Genomic DNA, 20,206 nt, shown 5'->3' on the forward strand with positions numbered 1-20,206 from the left:
ACATAGAAAATGCCGAATTTGAATCCAACCCGTAGGCACTAAACGTAAACCAAAACCAGCCAGAGATACTGGAACTGAGTGCAGCACTGGTGCCAGTTCAACAATGTTCTTGATTTATTCCTGCATATGTTTGCTTGAACGCAGCCAAGAGCTGGCAGATCAGTGCTTCTCAAACCCTTTATGTTCACAAGGCCTATTTGTTAAATCATAAAATCTGCAAAATAGTCTAGTTGGAATCTGTCACTTCTTACTGGCTGGGTAGTGTACTGGTTAAGGGCTCTGCCTCTGATACGGGAAACTAGGGTTGGAATCTCGACTCTTCCTCTTCAGTAAGCCAGCACCTATTCAGTGAGGAGACCTTGGGCAAGACTCACAAACACTGCTACTGCCTATAGAGCACGTCTTAGTGGCTGTAGCTCTGGGGCTTTGAGTCCACCAGGAGAAACGCGTGATATAAATGTTCTGTGTCTTGTCTTCTCTTACTGGTGAAATAAACCACAGTCCATTTCAAATACCAACTGATTCAGTGCTAGGCCAGTGTGAATCTTCACTGAATTAGTGCCTCAAATAATCAATCATCATGGAACAGTGTCGGTCTAAGGGCTGGTGCACACCAGAAGAGCTTTTCTGAGCGCTTTTTGATGTTAAAAGCTCTTGCTAATGTTATCCTATGTGTGTGTGCACACTGGAGCGATGTGATTTTGTAAAAATCCCACATAGCATTGCATTAGCAAGAGTTTTTAAAATCTCTAGCATTTAAAAAGCTCTTGTGGTGTGCACCAGCCCTAACACAGATTACCCCAACACTAAAATAGTGTTAGACGTATTACAGTCACCATAACCTTTGGGAAAGTGACAATACACCCACTTATGGTAGCTGAATTTTCTGCAGTTTAAACAATAGTGTATTATTCATAAATGGGTCATCAGAAAATGCAACATTACTAAGATACAGTAGAAGAAAGGGCCTTTCCCATAGTAACTTAGTCCAAAGCTTCTTGCACACGCTAGGCTGTTCTCAGCTAAGGTGGCTGTGTACAGGTGTCTATTTAGTTGGAGAAGACAGAAGGTGGTTAACTTGCTAAAGTGAGGTCTAAATGCGAGTGCTAAATCAAATATTACCACTATACAGTGAGCTTGAGGGATGGGTGATACTGGGATATTATCAATTTTAATGGTTATGTCAGGCGCGGAAGTTGAATTATATAATGCAAAAAAACAACAACAAATTGTCGTTTTGATTTTAAAGTATGCAAGAGGATATGAAAGAGGAGATAGCATGTAGACAGACAATCAGGGATGAGCTTCAGAGTAGCTACGAAGCCATAGCTACTTGGATTTGAATTGTTAATGAAGAGCTGATTAATCAGCTGTGACCACGGGTGATGGGGGTTATATGAGGAGGAGGAAGCGCAGTAGTGAGTCATGAAACGCTGCCAACACTCCGTGTATGACGTGATTGATACGCAAAGGATCCCACAGACTTATGGGTAAGTTAACCTTCTGTCACCTGTGGTCACAGCTGATTAATCAGCTCTTCATTAACATTTCGAATCAGAGTAGCCATGGCTTCATAGCTACTCGGAAGTCCATCCCTGCATGCAATAGGTCCATGCACAGATTTGGATATCATATTACTAAGTGATATTGGATGCCAAAATAGTTAACTAGCTGGCAAAAAACTGGTGCAAATAGGGAAGAGAGAAGGTCCAAGGACTGAGCCCTGAGGTACTCCAATGGAGAAGGTATCAGAATGGGCAACATTGAGTGTACCAAAATGTACACAGAATAGTGGATAACTAAATCAGGGTAACAGCAAAATTAACCAAGATTATTAAATAATAAAGAGTATTTAAACAGGACATGTTATACATACAACAGTGAATAAGCGTTGTACGGGGGGCTGCCTAACCACAGCATCTACCCAGACAATCTGCATAAGAAAACTTAAGAAACAACTCCAAGGCTCATCTATTAATCATTTTGAGACTGGTCCAACTCAAGAGAATCCTGGTATTTCAGTCAATGTGACCAGATTTTACAAAATTCGGCAGGACAGAGTCCCTTGTTTATCAAGGAAATCCAATGGGAAATCAAGAGTTGATCAGGAGAGAACCAATTAAGTTTTCCTGGCCAAGAACAACATTTCCCTACGAAATATCCTACAATAATGCTGCTTATCCAATTCATTTATAAGCCAAAGATACATAGTTAAGGGTCCAGGGGCACAAATAATGCTGCCAACCTGAGATAACCTCTGTACCACCTGATTCCAAAACGCCACTAAAATCAGGCAGTACCAAATCAAATGTATAAAATCTGCATCCCTTCCACCACATTTGGGACAGTTGGCATTCTCTCGTACGGATATATTTATCATTGAGTGATATTGGGATATTATCAATGTTAGTTGTTATGTCAGGTAGGGAAGTAGATTTATAAAGCAGAAAAAAAAATGTCCATTTTCAGTTTAAATAAAGTGATAGGACATGAAAAAGGAGTCAGTGCAGAAAAATCAGGATCCGATACATACATTTGGATATCATATTACTACGTGATATTGGATGCCATTATAGTAAATTATCTGGCAAAAACCATAGGTGTAAATAGAGAAGAGGGGAGGTCCAAGGGCTGAGCACTGTGGTACTCCAACAGAGAGATGATGAGGGGTACAGAAGGTATCAGAATGGGCAACATTAAGTGTCCTTCCACTGATTAATGAATGCTGAGAGAGGAAAAAATCTGTATTAGCAAAGGATGGCGAACAGCCCACAGAATAACGTGAACTTGAATTACTGGGACTTCTAATCCAGTGCATGATCTGGCAATGTGGGTCTTACGGCTTATTACCTGTATTGTGTTTTCTGTCCCCTCTATTATTGTCTGCACAGTGCTGCATAATATGTTGGCGCTATTCAAAAACAATAATAATATACTGCCAACAACACGAGAATATCTTGTTATATCTGGCTGCAAACTTAAGACTAATCGGCTCAATTAAGAGGCAAAGCTCATGCAAATTTGCATTTGCCAGAATATGCAGGGTCTTACAACTACTGGTAACTACAACACAAAATTCTGCTCTGCGGGGATTAATCAGCGCAACATTTAGCACGTTAACAACATCGTGCACTGTGTGACGTGAATTGCCCTAAATCCTTTACGTTGCTTATGTGAACACATCAGTCTAACTGCTACTTGCAAAACAACCCCATGGTTTCTATAGTAATGTGGAAGCGTTGGGAAAAAATGTTGTACAGCAAGCCGCACATATGGCCCATGGAACAGGCATTCTGTCCACCACTTTGTTCTACATACTGTTTACTTTCACTCATCATCCTGATAGCTATTAGAATATGCATTGTTCAAGTCTGCATTTAATAGAGCTTTAAATAGCACTTTTCAGATACACGTTTTTTTACAAACAGTGCAAGGCAGCTGAATATTGAACGCTGCCTTAGCATTGTGTTCCAAAAAGCTCCTGTATACCAAAACAACAATTCCTAAAAAGCTTCAATTAACCATACAAACAGCACCACCCACTCCAGTTCTGGCGGCTTCAAATATAGCCACATTCACCAAATGCATCAATGCTGGCTGAGTGCTTGTGTGCCTAACTAAAGCTCCATAGCTACATAAGATGGCTGTCACGCAATCTGCCCTTATATGAAAGCTGAATGATCAGCTATGTTGCTTATTATTATTATACGTGGTCACTATGATCGCCGGTGGATCATAGTGATCACTTACAGAGCTGCAAAGATAGGGAGGGAAGAAGGAGGATCCACTCACCTTCCTGCCGTTCCCCCGACGATTGGAGCTCCCCTCCACTCTGGTCGACATCCCTGCTGTATTGATAAGTGCCGGGTCCCGGCTTGATGACGCGAGTCGGGACTTAGCATCAGTACGAGCCGGGAAGCCAGCGAGAGCGGGGGTGTCTACAGCTGCTCATCGCTGCAGCCTGGGAGGTGAGTAAACGCTGCCAGCAATACGGGGGACACCTGGTCACCCAGGGGGGACCATACCTAAGTGCCACAGTAGGGATCCGGCTGCCTGCCCCCCCCCCCCCGGCATGTAAAATGCCTGGTCCTTAAAGGGGGTAGGCAGCCGGTCCCGAAGGAGTTAAGCAGTTCTCCCTCTTCAAAGACAGCAATAAAAACAGAGTTATGTTCGTCTAATGTTTCCTCAGTTTGAAGCAAAGATTATTTTACGTACCTAACAAAAAATGTATTTGTAAACTGGTCCATCTGACAATCACGTCTCACAACATGTCCTTTAATTTCCTTACATTTTCTATTTATTTAATGGGATCCAAGCTGCTTCTTTTTTCTGCAGTTTGTCCTGGTTTCTAATAGCTGTAGGAGCTGATAATCCCCCACCCTTATTCATGCAGGGGGAGGTGTGAGTGTAATCAATTGTGACTCTCTAAGCTGTCTGAAGTACTGTGTACTATCTCCTCCCCTTAAGAAAGCCTTTGTTTGCTCATTGCTACTGTTAATTACAGCAGTCCTTATCTGCCTGCTCTTTCTGTAGACAGAAGTAGAACAATAAAAGCCTCTAACAAACAAATAAACGTAAAAATTTTTTTTAATAATGACCCACTATGTTAGTATGTATTTTTAATGTGCTATTGAGATGCCCTAGGTGCTAAAAACCGTTCACTTTAACATTTACTAGAAGTTATAACAAAGCATTTTGGTCTCTAAAGCTATTTTACAAAAGAATATTAATCATTAGATTACATTAGGCTTTGTTTACCACATTGCTGTCTATATGAACCAACCAGCTTCCTGTGATCCTCTGATGTACATTTTAGAATGAAATGAAGACTCTGGTTCTTTCAGATGCTTTCATAACTAGAGCCTGAACTCTTGCAAGTCACCACTAGGGGCCTCAGCGGTGAGCTGGGATTGGATGAGTTTGCCAGGGCTGCTGTGAGTTCTGAGTGTTCCAGTAAAGGACTGAAATAGAGACAACATCCAGTGTTCCAGAAAGAGAAGTGCCGTACAGTCACTGCATGGTACAGACATGCCAAATGACTGAAGGCCACGGAACACAGATCCAGTCATTATACAACAGCTCAGTGTTGTTTTTATTTTCAGAAGAAATGGGCTTTTATAATCAGCCGGAATGTTATGAAGCAGACATGACTCGGGGCCATCGGCTATCTCTGTAGTGATTGCTAATGCATTTAACTGGCTCCATATTGGCAGGCCGGGGGTTTGGCCACTGTGGAAGACATTCAGAGACAAGAACAGTAAAGTAGTGGAAAATACTCTGCTAGATCTGCAGCGAGTACTAGTGGATTTAATTACTTTCCCAGAACAAAACAGAATATACTAGTGTGAAATAAAAGAAGTGCATTAAAGGATGATGTAAGTCAAGGTGGAGGCTTTGCAAGGGCACTGGGAGATCTTGAATAAACAGAACACACAGAAAGTTGAGCTAACTCGTATTTTCCTACTTAACACAAAAAAGTTCTAGTTACTCTATTCTGATGGCCGTGCTCTAATTCACACCAAATGTGTTAAAACACACTGTACAGAAGTGAGTAACCAACAGAGGCGTATCTACAGGGGTGCAGGTATGGCATGTGCCATGGGCGCCTTGTACTGTGGGCACTGCTCCATAGCATTTCTGGTGCTCTCCATATAGATTCTAGTGTTTTTATCTGGGGGACATTCTGCTGTATTATATATATATATATATATATATATATATATATATATATATATATATATATATATACATTGGGTGGCAGTGACAAGCTCCCCAATTGTTGTTTGGGGGATATGTAAAGGCTGACCTTATTGAGATACTTAATTCTTTAAGACCATGCTTCATTTTAACTTGGGCACAACCAATTCAACTGAGACGACATCCTATTTGGGGGAGAGCTGCTTAAAGAAAACTTGCCAGTAGGCTCAGCTTTGAAGAAAACCTGCTAGTTGCTGTAAGTCGGTGTGCAGTCACATGATCGGTTGAGGAACTGCTGGAAACATTGAGGGGAAAAGAGACAGGTTTGTAATTGAGAAAAACAAACTGGTTAGTACTTAAAAGTGATATGGCCAGAGATGGATTAAGATGTAATGGGACCCTGGCAAGGTAGTAGATTTGGGGCTCCCTTGTGGTCCTCTTGGTAAGCTGAAGTGGAGGGAGGTCAAAGAAGCTTGTCCCTTTGACACCTACTAGGCCCCAAGCATCTGCCTAGGTTGCCTGGTGGATGATCCTGCTCTGGATATAGCAGACAGGTTACCTGCATTAACTGCTAAATATTAATAAGAAGCACACCAGTGACCGGTTGGCTTCACATTAAGGCGATTGGGTGAGCATGTATGCTGTGCTGTCTACATCTAAAGCTGCGGGATGTGCAGAAGGCCTCCAACAAAGAAACAACTGTGTTTAGCAATCGCTTTGCCACTGTTTGCATGTTGTCCTTATAATACATGGCCTGCAGCTATAGGTGTCCTAATCTACATTGAAATAATCATCTTATTTGTCACGGGAGACAGCAGAAGTATTAATCCAACTAAGCCGGCGTATAAAGAAACAAAGGTGTAACCCGAAATAGTGTGGCACATCGTGATCAATTTATGCTGACGCTAGTTTGTTTTCAAACAATATAAAAGTGTTAAACCCTCTTTGGTTGTTAGTCGAATTAAGCTGTTAAGAGTCATATGAATTATGCACCAGCTACCTTTTGAAAGGTTTGTTACTTTTTAGAATGTAACCCATTATTATAATAGGAGCCAGTGTCATTACAGGGGTTTTGGGTGGCATTTCTCTGGAAACTGCTGGACTGAGTAACTGCGCTGCTCAAACGGTGCATTTGCCTTCACATACTCACCTGTAAGGCCTCAAAGCAAACCTGAACTGAAGAATAAAAGTCAAAATAAACGTACACGTCATACTTCCCTCCTGCGCAGTTTACTCATTCATCTCTCTCTCCTGTCCTCTATCCTGTGTGTACACTGTAATCGATGGAATTCTCTGTCCTACATTTTGAAAATGGGCATTACCCCATAACAGCTTTCTGGTCAGCACACTGTTAAACTGTAACATAGCCCACATGAGCCATAGGGATACATGGACATTACCTTGCTCATCAGTTGTCCTTTCAGTTTCAACTGGAAGGAATCATTGTAAGAAGAAAATGGAGATCTTCTGAGAGGAACTGATGGCGAGGTAAGTATGTTATATTCATTTACAGGTACATCATGTGTTTATTTTAAATAATTTTACTCAATTTAGGTTCACTTTAACAATGCTTCTATACCAGTATACCTATCACATAGATGTGTTCAATCAGTTAAAAAATAGTTCCATGACCAGTAATGCTATTATAATGCCTTACTGTTTTTTTTGTCCCTGTATTTCACTGCCACTAACCTCCCCTTCCCATTCTGGCCATCAATTTCTTTGCTGTCCCTTCAAACGAAAATTTACCAGGAAACCGGCAAAGATTTATCAACTACAGCCGAAGTCACATTTTTGACTTGCTTCAGATCTATTTATGCCTCTGCAAATGCTGCATTCTTTTCTTAGAAAACAGCACACACTAAAATGCAAAATGTTCAGTTGATTAAAGGATACCTGAAGTGAGAGGAACATGGAGGCTGCCATATTTCCTTTTAAATAATACTAATTGCCTGGCTGTTCTGCTGCACCAGTGTCTGAATCCCACATCTGAAACAAGCATCTAATCAGCATTCTTGTTCCGGGTCTATGGCTAAAAGTATTGGAGGAAGAGGATCAGCAGGGCTGCCAGGCAATATGTATTGTTTAAAAGGAAATAAATGTCAGCCTCCATATTCTCTCTTCAGGTGTCCTTTAACCTCACTGGCGTTATGATTATTTCCAGATTTCGGGTCTAAAACCCGTATTTTTTTCACAAGCTTTTAGACCTTAAAAACAAGAAAAAAAAAATACCACAGGGGGATCCGCAGCAGCTCGGGATTACTGCTTTGAGCTGCAAATTTCCATTCCGAGCCTGACTCCGGATTACCACTAAGGAGGTTAATGCAGTTAAAGTGAACCTAAACTGAACATAAGGAAAAGAGTTTCACTTACCTGGAGCTTCGACCAGCCCCCTGCAGCCATCCTGTGCCCCGCTGTGTGCCAAACCAATCCTCCGGTCCGCCAATTAGTTTAGTTTCTGATGACTGGTCAGTCAGCGGCCCACTGCGACTGCCTGGCCCTGGCCGCGCATCCTCATAAGCGTTTATGTCGGCGAGAGCGTCCTGCGCAGGCATAATAAGAGAGAACCTCATACTGTGCCTGCGCAGGACGTTCTTGCCGATGTGAACGCATACGAGGATGCGCGTCCAGGGCCGCACAAGTCCAGCAGCCCTCCAACTAATCAGTCAGTAGAAACTAAACTTGGCTGCAACAGGGTACCGGAGGATCGGTTTGGCACGCAGCGGGCACAGGACGGCTGCAGGGGACTGGTCGAAGCCCCAGGTAAGTGATACTCTTTTCCTTATGTTCAGTTTAGGTTCACTTTAAGTAACCCAATTTGCTCTACAATGAGGATAAGCTGTAAGTTGCACTGCGGGTATTCCATCTTCCTCCCAGATAGGGTTGCCAGGTGTCCGGTTTTTGGCCGCTGTGTCCTGTCCAAAAAGGCATGTTAAACCGGACAATTAAGATGTCCGGTTTTATGCCTTTTGCCACTTGCCGCCACCCATCCGCCAGCGCTGCGCGCCCGCTGATTCGCTGCCTGGCTGTCAGTCAAAGGCACAGCCAGCCAGCTTACGCGGCGTAAGTTACGCCAGCTTAAGTACCGCCCCCGAGCCCGCGCTTCCCGACGTTGCTACGGCAACGCCCAACGCTGCGTTGCCAACGCACGCATGACGTGCGTCACTCACGTCATTTGCAATGCGATTCTGCATCTGCGAAGGAAGCAAGGTAAGGTCAGGAGTCTGGAGATATGGTGAGTGAGTGACCCATAATTCTCTGGTTGTATTTCCGCTCTTTGTGTGCATTGGCTCCGCTCTATCTCCCCTCCGTATAGTCCAGGCGTGACTTTCAATCTCATTCAATCTCGCCTGAGCCCGCTGCTTACTATACTTTACACTTAAATTCATACTATTGTACAACGCAATTTATACTGTTATACTGTTATATTTGTTATATTTGCTCAAAATGTGTACATACATGTATGCGCAGATTTATATTTTAACTTTATGCCTATGTATGTCCACTTTATTAATTTTGGTGGGAAAAAAAAAATAAATTTTAAAACTCCCCGCAAGAAATCGACCACTTCACTGTGCAAAAACGCCATAAATGCATTGCATTATTTGCATAGTTTTCCAGTTTTGTAATAGTTTTCTGCTCTGTCTCTTATTATGTGCATTTACTGGTGAAAAGTGGTCTCTTATTATGTGCATTTACTGGTGAAAAGTGGTCTCTTATGTGCATGTACTGGTGAGGACAGTTAGTGACATGGCTATGTACTCTGTAATGTGCTGCAGAAGATGTCAGTGCGATATAAATACTGTAAAAAACATTTTTTAAAAAGCCCATTGCTTAGCCCCACTCTACATAAAAGTGCGCTTCTGACCCTGCCCCTAACTCCACCCCCTGTCCGGTTTTCTCCATCAGCCGACCTGGCAACCCTACTCCCAGACTATAGAAAACAGAATTTATCTTGCATTGTAGCAAGAGTTTTATGACCAATTTAATTACAGCCTGACCATGTAATACCAGTAAATCCCCACACAAATAACTGAGGCCACTTGCTACAGTCCATCAACAACATTCCTCTGCTTCAGATGACGTGCCAACCAGAAACATTGAAAACACAGAGTGGAGTTTTCAGGCGGCAAGCGTTACAAATGAACAAGTTTTAAATGTTCCAGAGAACAGTTTTACACATGCTCTGGCCGAAATAGGAAAGCTCCCCACATTGGTCTAGATATCCACCATCTGCTCATCCACAGAATGCCACTGCTACACAGTTGTTTAGAAGAAAAAGCATTCTTTAATAAAGGAGGGAGGAACCCATGGTGAGAGACATAGGGAGGCTGATATATTTATTCCATTTTAAACAACGCATATTGCCTGGCTGTCCTTCTGATCCACTGCCTCTAAAGGTAGCCATACCTTTAGTGATTCTGGTGGCCGACCAACCAAGAGCTAGGTATCTCTCTGATCGGGGAGAGATTTGTTGGCCCCCATAAACCGAAGGTCAATCCCTGATCAATTTCAGCATGAAATCCTGTGGGAAATTGGCTTTGTGATGCCACCATCCGCGCGGCGTGTCCTCGTACTTCTGCATTTGAACCCCCACATGTTTGCTGGCGTCATACCATGTGCTATGGTAGTCACGCTGGCCCCGAAAGCGACAATAGGGCACAGATACTCAGCGCAGACAGCGGGACATGTAAAGTATAACTGTATGGGCACGGGGGATGCAAATATAAAACATTAGGGGGGTGGGGGGGGGATGTCTGTTGATCGCAATTATCACATGCAGTTACTGCTGCCCTCCTGATGGAGCATGCTGGCTCGAGATTTTCCAGTGTGTCCAATCGATACATGCGACTAATTTCCACCCGAAATGGTCGATCATGCATGCACTTGGTGGCACCAATTTTCATCAGATTTCAATAATCATTATCCAATCTGATGGTCCATGGGCCGCCAAGTCTATAGATGTATGGCCACCTTAATACTCTTAGTCAGATACCCTGACTGAAGTGACAAGATTAGCTTCATGCTTGTTTCAGTTGTGTGATTTAGACCCTACTGGCCATAAAAATCAGCAAGACTGCCGGGCAACTGTTGAATATGGCAGCCTATCACCTCGCATTTTTTTAAACACAAGTTTGGAAGGAAACCCAAATGAAATATTGAAATGAGTGCTTGTGCAATGTCTTAGGCCTGGAACCCACTAGCAGCACTTTTCTAAGCCATTTGTAAGCGCTTGTGATTATAAAAGCTCTTGCTGATGCAATGCTATGGGTGTGATCCCACTTGAAGGATGTCATTTTTTTAAAATCCCCTATAGCATTGCATTAGCAAGAGCTTTTCAAATCACTAGCGCTTTGAAAAAAGCTGCTAGTGGGTCCCAGGCTTTACACAATCATTCAAACTTTTACCAAATTATTCATGTTATGTGAAAGTGTATATAGACTTAAAAAACAAACAGTTTTTATCACTTAAGCCTCATCTACACGCGTAGATGAGGCGGCGATCCGGCGGCTCGATTAGCCGGATTCGATACCCGCTCGTCCTCGCGCCGCTTATCTTCCGCTCGATTCCCTGCCATTGTCCCCTCGCGGGGAACGAGCAGGGAATCGGCGGTAGCAAGATCCGTCCTGTCGGATTTTATCAATCGAGCCGCATTAGCGGCTCGATTGATAAGGAACATCGCTTAGGGCTTAGGAGTCACACTGGCTGTGTTGATTTTGCCTTTGCATTTTTAAAACCACTGCATGCAACATTTCTCCAGCGATTCTCATTCACTTGAATGAGAATCGTAATTGATGAAATTTTGCAGTGCAGTGGTTTTCAGTGTGGATCAGTCCTAACTAAAAATAAATTCTCTGGTTAGCTCTGCACATGGCTGTTGTCGACACTTAAGCTTGAAGGTACATATCTCAAAAGGGTGAATTAACAAAGAACTAGATATTAATAAAGCCTCGTACACACGCCTGATTAAAGTCGGCCGAGGCAGCTGATAACGACTGCCTCACCCGATAGCCAGGCGTGTGTACAAAGCCACCCACCAGCGGCGGCCAACTACTTTTAAGACGCTGCCCACCCTGTGATGTCACGCACACGCCACTCAGTTGACCCTCTGCCCCCACACACAAAAACAGAACGCGGTTTCAGCTACACAGCTGACATGCGTCTGTACAGGCTGGCCCAGTGATGTCACCCAAGGGTCCCGATCCCCAATGGGTGACATTAGTTGTTAGGTGAGTACGCACCTTAAAGGATACCCGAAGTGACATGTGACATGATGAGATAGACATGTGTATGTACAGTGCCTAGCACACAAATAACTATGCTGTGTTCCTTTTTTCTTTCTCTGCCTGAAAGAGTTAAATATCAGGTATATAAGTGGCTGACTCAGTCCTGACTCAGACAGGAAGTGACTACAGTCTGACCCTCACTGATAACAAATTCAAACTATAAAACACTTTCCTAGCAGAAAATGGCTTCTGAAAGCAAGAAAGAGGTAAAAAGGGGAATTTCTTATCAGTGAGGGTAACACTGTAGTCACTTCCTGTCTGATTCAGGACTGAGTCAGCCAGTTACATACCTGATATTTAACTCTTTCAGGCAGAGAAAGAAAAAAAAGGAACACAGCATACTTATTTATGTGCTTGGCACTGTACATACCCATGTCTATCTCATAATGCCACATGTCACTTCGGGTATCCTTTAAGAGAGATTTGAGGTCAGATGACTTGATTGTGAGTGTTGTAAATTGGAGAGAATGCTTTCAATTCAATTTCCCTATTCCTCACTGGATGCACAACCACCTTACAAATGGCTGTTTAACCTATCTCTAGCCAAATGTCCACTTCTAAAGCGACTGTGAGGAACTTTATCATCTCAGAATGCAAAGCCTTTCATTGTGAAAAACACATGCCAGAGAACACTAATGCTTATAATGTTCAAGGTAATCAACCAGGGTTTAGATCGAGGCAAGCCTTGTTTTTCTAAAGAAGGTACTTGGCATTAGTAATGTTTGAGGTATCAGGTTTTCATGAGGTCTTACCATCATCCAGATAGGCCTGGTCCAGGTTCTGCTCCTGCTTCACAGTGATGCCGGCAGATGCTATTTCCTTCTGCCCTGTGCCTGAAGCTATGGGCTTTGTAGGCCTCTGGCTGCTGGACTGCTGTTGAATTACAGTTGGGTAGTGGCTGGGGCTCATTCTCTGAGCCTGCCCAGGCCGTGTGAGACTTGGAACGAAGTCGGAGCACATTATATGCTGAAACTCTTGGTGACTTCCACATCTCATCTGATGGTTGTTTGGAGAATAATGGATAACTGGAGATGGTTGAGGGTTGACTGGAGAATGAACAGGAGAGCCAGCATGGACAAGAACCGATCTGTGAGTATCGGGAATAGTGATCTGTGGAGCCACCAGTGGAGGCTGATGAAAGCCTAAATGGCTGGGACTTAGACTTTTGCTCCTCTGGTAGATGGCAGCTGATGGACTCTGCTGAGAGTATGGAGAATCGGGTGATGGAAGACCAGCTCGCACTTGCTGGCAGGAGACCAAGTTTGCCACGAGGCAGGATGGAGAATCATTACTCAGCTGATGCTGAGAGTAGTAATTCTGTGTCACAGAGCTCAGGCCACTGTGTGCGCTGCTCACCACTATAGAGGGGTATTCATCGAGAGGCTCCGTTTTAATGGATGGCACTGAAAGACAAAACAGACAGATGACACGTTTTAGTGTGTGATGTAACAGGTGTGTGTGGACATTTAGCTGAGATAAAGCGGCTTCAAACCAATTTTATAAATAAAAATGATGACGGGCTATCCTGTAAGAGATATTATTGTACTAGTTACGTTTGGAATCCATGTACCAGTGAATACCACTATCATCTTGCAGCGCTGGGTCCCCGGTTCGAATCCCAGCCTGGACAATAACCGCAGGGAGTTTATATGTTCTCCCCATGTCTGTGTGGGTTTCCTCTGGACACTCCAGTTTCATCCCATGTCCCAAAAACATCAGTTAATTGGCCCCCAAAACCTATGACTGTGGTAGGAATTAGATTGTGAGCTCCTCTGCGAACAGTGAGTGTCATGACTATGTACTCTGTAAAGTGCTGCAGGAGATATTGGCGCTATATAAATACTACTGAATAATAATATTTATATAGCACCGACATCTTCCACAGCGCTTTAGAGAGTATACATATTGTTTCACTAACTTTCCCTCAAAGGGGCCCACAATCTAATCCCTACCATAGTCATATGTCCATCGTAGTCTAGGGCCAAGCTAATAAAATTATCTGTATGGTTTTGGGATGTGGAAGGAAACCGCAGTTCCCAGAGGAAACCCAGCCAGATACGGGGAGAACATACAAACTCTATGCAGATAGTGCCCTGGCTGAGATTTGATTGAGAATACTATTTACTACACCACCGTGCTGCCCCATTAATTTATTGTCCAGCGCTGCGTAATATGTTGGCGCTTTATAAATACAATAAATAAATAAATGTATCATCCATAAGCCAGAAACTAGCTGCATATAAATAAATCTACGGGATATGAAATCAGATGAGTAATGCTCTAGTTACATGGTTCTCGGGTCTTATGACTTATTTCCTGTATGTTGAAAGCTTGACGTGTTACACAGCTTCACTGAGAGCTAATCAGTTAGCCACTGTGTTGTGCTGCTCAGTCTCTCTAGGGAAAGTGGTCTGTTCAAACAATGAATCAGGAAAGACAAGTAAAATGACTTCTGTATTAAACATTGTCATGCACTGTAACCAACACAGAAAAGCTTAACCACTTGAGGACCGTGGGCTTTACCCCCCTTAAGGACCAGACCATTTTTTTCCATTCAGACCACTGCAGCTTTCACAGTTTATTGCTCGCTCATACAACCTACCACCTAAATGAATTTTGGCTCCTTTTCTTGTCACTAATAAAGCTTTCTTTTGGTGCTATTTGATTGCTGCTGCGATTTTTACTTTTTATTATATTCATCAAAAAAGACATGAATTTTGTCAAAAAAATGATTTTTTTAACTTTCTGTGCTGACATTTTTCAAATAAAGTAAAATTTCTGTATACATGCAGCACGAAAAATGTGGACAAACATGTTTTTAATAAAAAAAACAAAAAAACCCATTCAGCCTATATTGATTAGTTTGGGTAAAAGTTATAGCGTTTACAAACTATGATGCAGAAAGTGATTTTTCCCATTTTGAAGCATCTCTGACTTTTCTGCCCACCTGTCATGCACTGTAACCAACACAGAAAAGCTTAACCACTTGAGGACCGTGGGCTTTACCCCCCTTAAGGACCAGACCATTTTTTTCCATTCAGACCACTGCAGCTTTTTTTAACTTTCTGTGCTGACATTTTTCAAATAAAGTAAAATTTCTGTATACATGCAGCATGAAAAATGTGGACAAACATGTTTTTAATAAAAAAAACAAAAAACCATTTAGCCTATATTGATTAGTTTGGGTAAAAGTTATAGCGTTTACAAACTATGGTGCAAAAAGTGATTTTTCCCATTTTGAAGCATCTTCGACTTTTCTGCCCACATGTTTCATGAGGGGCTAGAATTCCAGGATAGTATAAATACCCCCCAAATGATCCCATTTTGGAAAGAAGACATCCCAAAGTATTCACTGAGAGGCATGGTGAGTTCATAGAAGATTTTATTTTTTGTCACAAGTTAGCGGAAAATGACACTTTGTGACAAAAAAGAAAAAAAAAGAAGTTTCCATTTCTGCTAACTTGCGACACAAAAAAAAATGAAATCTGCCACGGACTCACTATGCTCCTCTCTGAATACCTTGAAGTGTCTACTTTCCAAAATGGGGTAATTTGTGGGGTGTGTTTACTGTCCTGGCATTTTGGGGGGTGCCTAATTGTAAGCACCCCTGTAAAGCCTAAAGGTGCTCATTGGACTTTGGGCCCCTTAGCGCAGTTAGGCTGCAAAAAAGTGCCACACATGTGGTATTGAGAAGTAGTATAATGTGTTTTGGGGTGTATTTTTACACAAACCCATGCTGGGTGGGAGAAATATCTCTGTAAATGACAATTGTTTGATTTTTTTTTTACACACAATTGTCCATTTACAGAGATATTTCTCCCACTCAGCATGGGTATGTGTAAAAATACACCCCAAAGCACATTATACTACTTCTCCTGAGTACGGCGATACCACGTGTGGCACTTTTTTGCACCCTAACTGCGCTAAGGGGCCCAAAGTCCAATGAGTACCTTTAGGATTTCACAGGTCATTTTTGTTTCAAGACTACTCCTCACGGTTTAGGGCCCCTAAAATGCCAGGACAGTATAGGAACCCCACAAATGACCCCATTCTAGAAAGAAGACACCCCAAGGTATTCCGTTAGGAGTATGGTGAGTTCATAGAAGATTTTAGTTTTTGTCACAAGTTAGCGGAAATTGATTTTAATTGTTTTTTTTCACAAAGTGTCATTTTTCGCTAACTTGTGACAAAAAATAAAATCTTCTATGAACTCGCCATACTCCTAACGGAATACCTTTGGGTGTCTTCTTTCTAGAATGGGGTAATTTGTGGGGTTCCTATACTGCCCTGTCATTTTAGGGGCCCTAAACCGTGAGGAGTAGTCTTGAAACCAAATGTCGCAAAATGACCTGTGAAATCCTAAAGGTACTCATTGGACTTTGGGCCCCTTAGCGTACTTAGGGTGTAAAAAAGTGCCACACATGTGGTACCGCCGTACTCAGGAGAAGTAGTATAATGTGTTTTGGGGTGTATTTTTACACATACCCATGCTGGGTGGGAGAAATATCTCTGTAAATGACAATTGTTTGATTTTTTTTTACACACAATTGTCCATTTACAGAGAGATTTCTCCCACCCAGCATGGGTATGTGTAAAAATACACCCCAAAACACATTATACTACTTCTCCTGAGTACGGCGGTACCACATGTGTGACACTTTTTTGCAGCCTAGGTGCGCTAAGGGGCCCAACGTCCTATTCACAGGTCATTTTGAGGCATTTGTTTTCTAGACTACTCCTCACGGTTTAGGGCCCCTAAAATGCCAGGGCAGTATAGGAACCCCACAAGTGACACCATTTTAAAAAGAAGACACCCCAAGGTATTCCGTTAGTATTACGGTGAGTTCATAGAAGATTTTATTTTTTGTCACAAGTTAGTGAAAAATGACACTTTGTGAAAAAAAACCATTAAAAATCAATTTCCGCTAACTTTTGACAAAAAAATAAAATCTTCTATGAACTCGTCATACACCTAACAGAATACCTTGGGGTGTCTTTTTTTCTAAAATGGGGTCACTTGTGGGGTTCCTATACCGCCCTGGCATTTTACGGGCCCAGAACCGTGAGTAGTCTGGAAACCAAATGTCTCAAAATGACTGTTCAGTGTGTGGTATAAGCATCTGCAAATTTTGATGACAGGTGGTCTATGAGGGGGCGAATTTTGTGGAACCGGTCATAAGCAGGATGGCCTTTTAGATGACAGGTTGTATTGGGCCTGATCTGATGGATAGGAGTGCTAGGGGGGTGACAGGAGGTGATTGATGGGTGTCTCAGGGGGTGGTTAGAGGGGAAAATAGATGCAATCAATGCACTGGGGAGGTGATCGGAAGGGGGTCTGAGGGGGATCTGAGGGTTTGGCCGAGTGATCAGGAGCCCACACGGGGCAAATTAGGGCCTGATCTGATGGGTAGGTGTGCTAGGGGGTGACAGGAGGTGATTGATGGGTGTCTCAAGGTGTGATTAGAGGGAGGAATAGATGCAAGCAATGCACTGGCGAGGTGATCAGGGCTGGGGTCTGAGGGCGTTCTGAGGGTGTTGGCGGGTGATTGAGTGCCCTAGGGGCAGATAGGGGTCTAATCTGATGGGTAGCAGTGACAGGGGGTGATTGATGGGTAATTAGTGGGTGTTTAGGGTAGAGAACAGATGTAAACAATGCACTTGGGAGGTGATCTGACGTCGGATCTGCGGGCGATCTATTGGTGTGGGTGGGTGATCAGATTGCCCGCAAGGGGCAGGTTAGGGGCTGATTGATGGGTGGCAGTGACAGGGGGTGATTGACAGGTGATCAGTGGGTTATTACAGGGAAGAACAAATGTAAATATTGCACTGGCGAATTGATAAGAGGGGGGGGTCTGAGGGCAATCTGAGCGTGTAGGCGGGTGATTGGGTGCCCGCAAGGGGCAGATTAGGGTCTGATCTGATAGGTAACAGTGACAGGTGGTGATAGGGGGTGATTGATGGGTGATTGATGGGTAATTAGTGGGTGTTTAGGGTAGAGAACAGATGTAAACACTGCACTTGGGAGGTGATCTGGCGTCGGATCTGTGGGCGATCTATTGGTGTGGGTGGGTGATCAGATTGCCCGCAAGGGGCAGGTTAGGGGCTGATTGATGGGTGGCAGTGACAGGGGTTGATTGATGGTTGATTGACAGGTGATCAGGTGGGATAGATGCATACAGTACACAGGGGGGGGGGGGGGTCTGGAGGGGGGGTCTGGGGAGAATCTGTGGGGTGATCAGGAGGGAGCAGGGGGCAGTTTAGGGCATAAAAATGGGTGATGGGTGATTAGGGGGGTGATTGGGTGCAAACAGTGGTCTGGAGGGTGGGGGCGTCTGAGGGGTGCTGTGGGCGATCAGGGGGCAGGGGGGGGGGAAATCAGTGTGGTTGGGTGCAGACTAGGGTGGCTGCAGCCTGCCCTGGTGGTCCCTCGGACACTGGGACCACCAGGGCAGGAGGCAGCCTGTATAATACACTTTGTATACATTACAAAGTGTATTATACACTTTGTATGCGGCGATCCGGGTGCTAGTAACCTGCCGGCGCTTCCGAATGGCCGGCAGGTTACAGCGCGAGGGGGGCGGAGCCAGTCCCCGGCGGAGGATCACGTCACAAATGACGCGATCGCTCTGCCCATGCCCGTACAAGGACCTCCGCCAATTGTACATGTGGCGGTCCTTGCGGGATCCACTTCCCGGCCGCCATTTGTACATGCGGCGGTCGGGAAGTGGTTAAAGGACCACTATTGCATAAAACGGTAACATTTAAAATACATGTACACATATACAAATAAGAAGTACGTTTCTTCCAGAGTAAAATAAGCCATAAATTACTTTACTCCAATGTTGCTGTCACTTACAGTAGGTAGTAATCTATTTCGTCTAGCCCTCTCTTCATGGGGGATTCTCAGCACGGCATTTATTCTTTTTAAAGACACACCTGGAAAATGACTTATACAAAGATGCTGGCCAGCCTCCCTGCTCGCTGCACACTGTTTTGGCTTTTGAAAATAAAGAAAACCGTATAAACCCCCCCCTTCATAACGAGATGGGCTAGTCCAAAACCGGTCAGTTCTGTCAGATTTCTACTACCTACTGTAAGTGACAGCAACGTAGGAAAAAAGGCTCATTTTATTTTGGAAGAAATGTACTTCTTATTTATATGTGTTTACATGTATTTTAAATTTAACATTTTTACGATAGTCCAAGCAAGGCCAAGGCCAACAGGAAGTGCTCTGTATTTTAAACTTCTGTGGCAGTCTATATGGAAGCATAGGTATGCAGCACAGTTTAATATGCCATCACAGGTCATTTCTGTATACACAGTAGCAGCAATGGTAATTATTTTTCCTTTTTCAGGAAGACATGGGAAGTTCTTACTACAACACTTGGTGTGGGGGAGCACACATGTATTAACCACCTTAGCGGTATGGACGAGCTCAGCTCGTCCATTACCGCCAGAGGGTGCTGCTCAGGCCCTGCTGGGCCGATTTTGATAAAATAAAAAGCAGCACACGCAGCCGGCACTTTGCCAGCCGCGTGTGCTGCCTGATCCGCTGCGAGCAGCGGCGAAAGAGGGTCCCCCAGCCGCCCGAGCCCTGCGCAGCCGGAACAAATAGTTCCGGCCAGCGCTAAGGGCTGGATCGGAGGCGGCTGACGTCCGGACGTCGGCTGACGTCCATGACGTCACTCCGCTTGTCGCCATGGCGACGAGGAAAGCCAAACAAGGAAGGCTGCTCATTGCAGCCTTCCTTGTTACTTCTGCTTGCCGGAGGCGATCAGAAGAACGCCTCCGGAGCGCCCTCTAGTGGGCTTTCATGCAGCCAACTGAAAGTTGGCTGCATGAAATAGTTTTTTTTTAATTAAAAAAAAAACCTCCCGCAGCCGCCCTGGCCATCTCAATAGAACGTCAGGGTGGTTAAGGACGCTGGTGTGCCAATGCCCAGAGTCACTGTACCATGTGGCTATAGCATGCAAAAAGTCCAATCAGGCAGGTGCCACCTTAAAAAAAGTTAGCTCTTTATTAGAAATTCATTAAAATGACATTTTGTCACCAAAAAAATTGTAGCCTCTTTTTTTAATGACAGAATGTCATTTTAATGATTTTCTAATAAAAAGGTAATTTTTTGTTAGGTCATGCCTGCCTGATTGGACTTTTTGCATGGGAAGTTCATAGGCAGAGAAAAAGGACAAAAGCCAAATGTGTTGCAAGGACAGAAGTCCATA

At 43.7% G+C, this 20,206-nt stretch overlaps 1 protein-coding gene across 4 annotated transcripts in view; it reads right to left on the reverse strand.

Annotated features, from left to right (window-relative positions):
• NFATC2 (nuclear factor of activated T cells 2) overlaps positions 1–20,206 on the reverse strand; it is a 197,238-nt gene that overhangs the window by 64,366 nt on the left and 112,666 nt on the right. For all 4 annotated transcript variants that reach the window (XM_068262424.1, XM_068262425.1, XM_068262426.1 and 1 more), the window contains exon 10: positions 12,737–13,387. In XM_068262424.1, the coding sequence (XP_068118525.1) occupies positions 12,737–13,387 (651 nt within the window). The remainder of the gene's footprint in view (positions 1–12,736; positions 13,388–20,206) is intronic.

The sequence above is a fragment of the Hyperolius riggenbachi genome, chromosome 12 (assembly GCF_040937935.1).
Source record: "Hyperolius riggenbachi isolate aHypRig1 chromosome 12, aHypRig1.pri, whole genome shotgun sequence".
Classification (NCBI taxonomy): Eukaryota; Metazoa; Chordata; class Amphibia; order Anura; family Hyperoliidae; genus Hyperolius; species Hyperolius riggenbachi.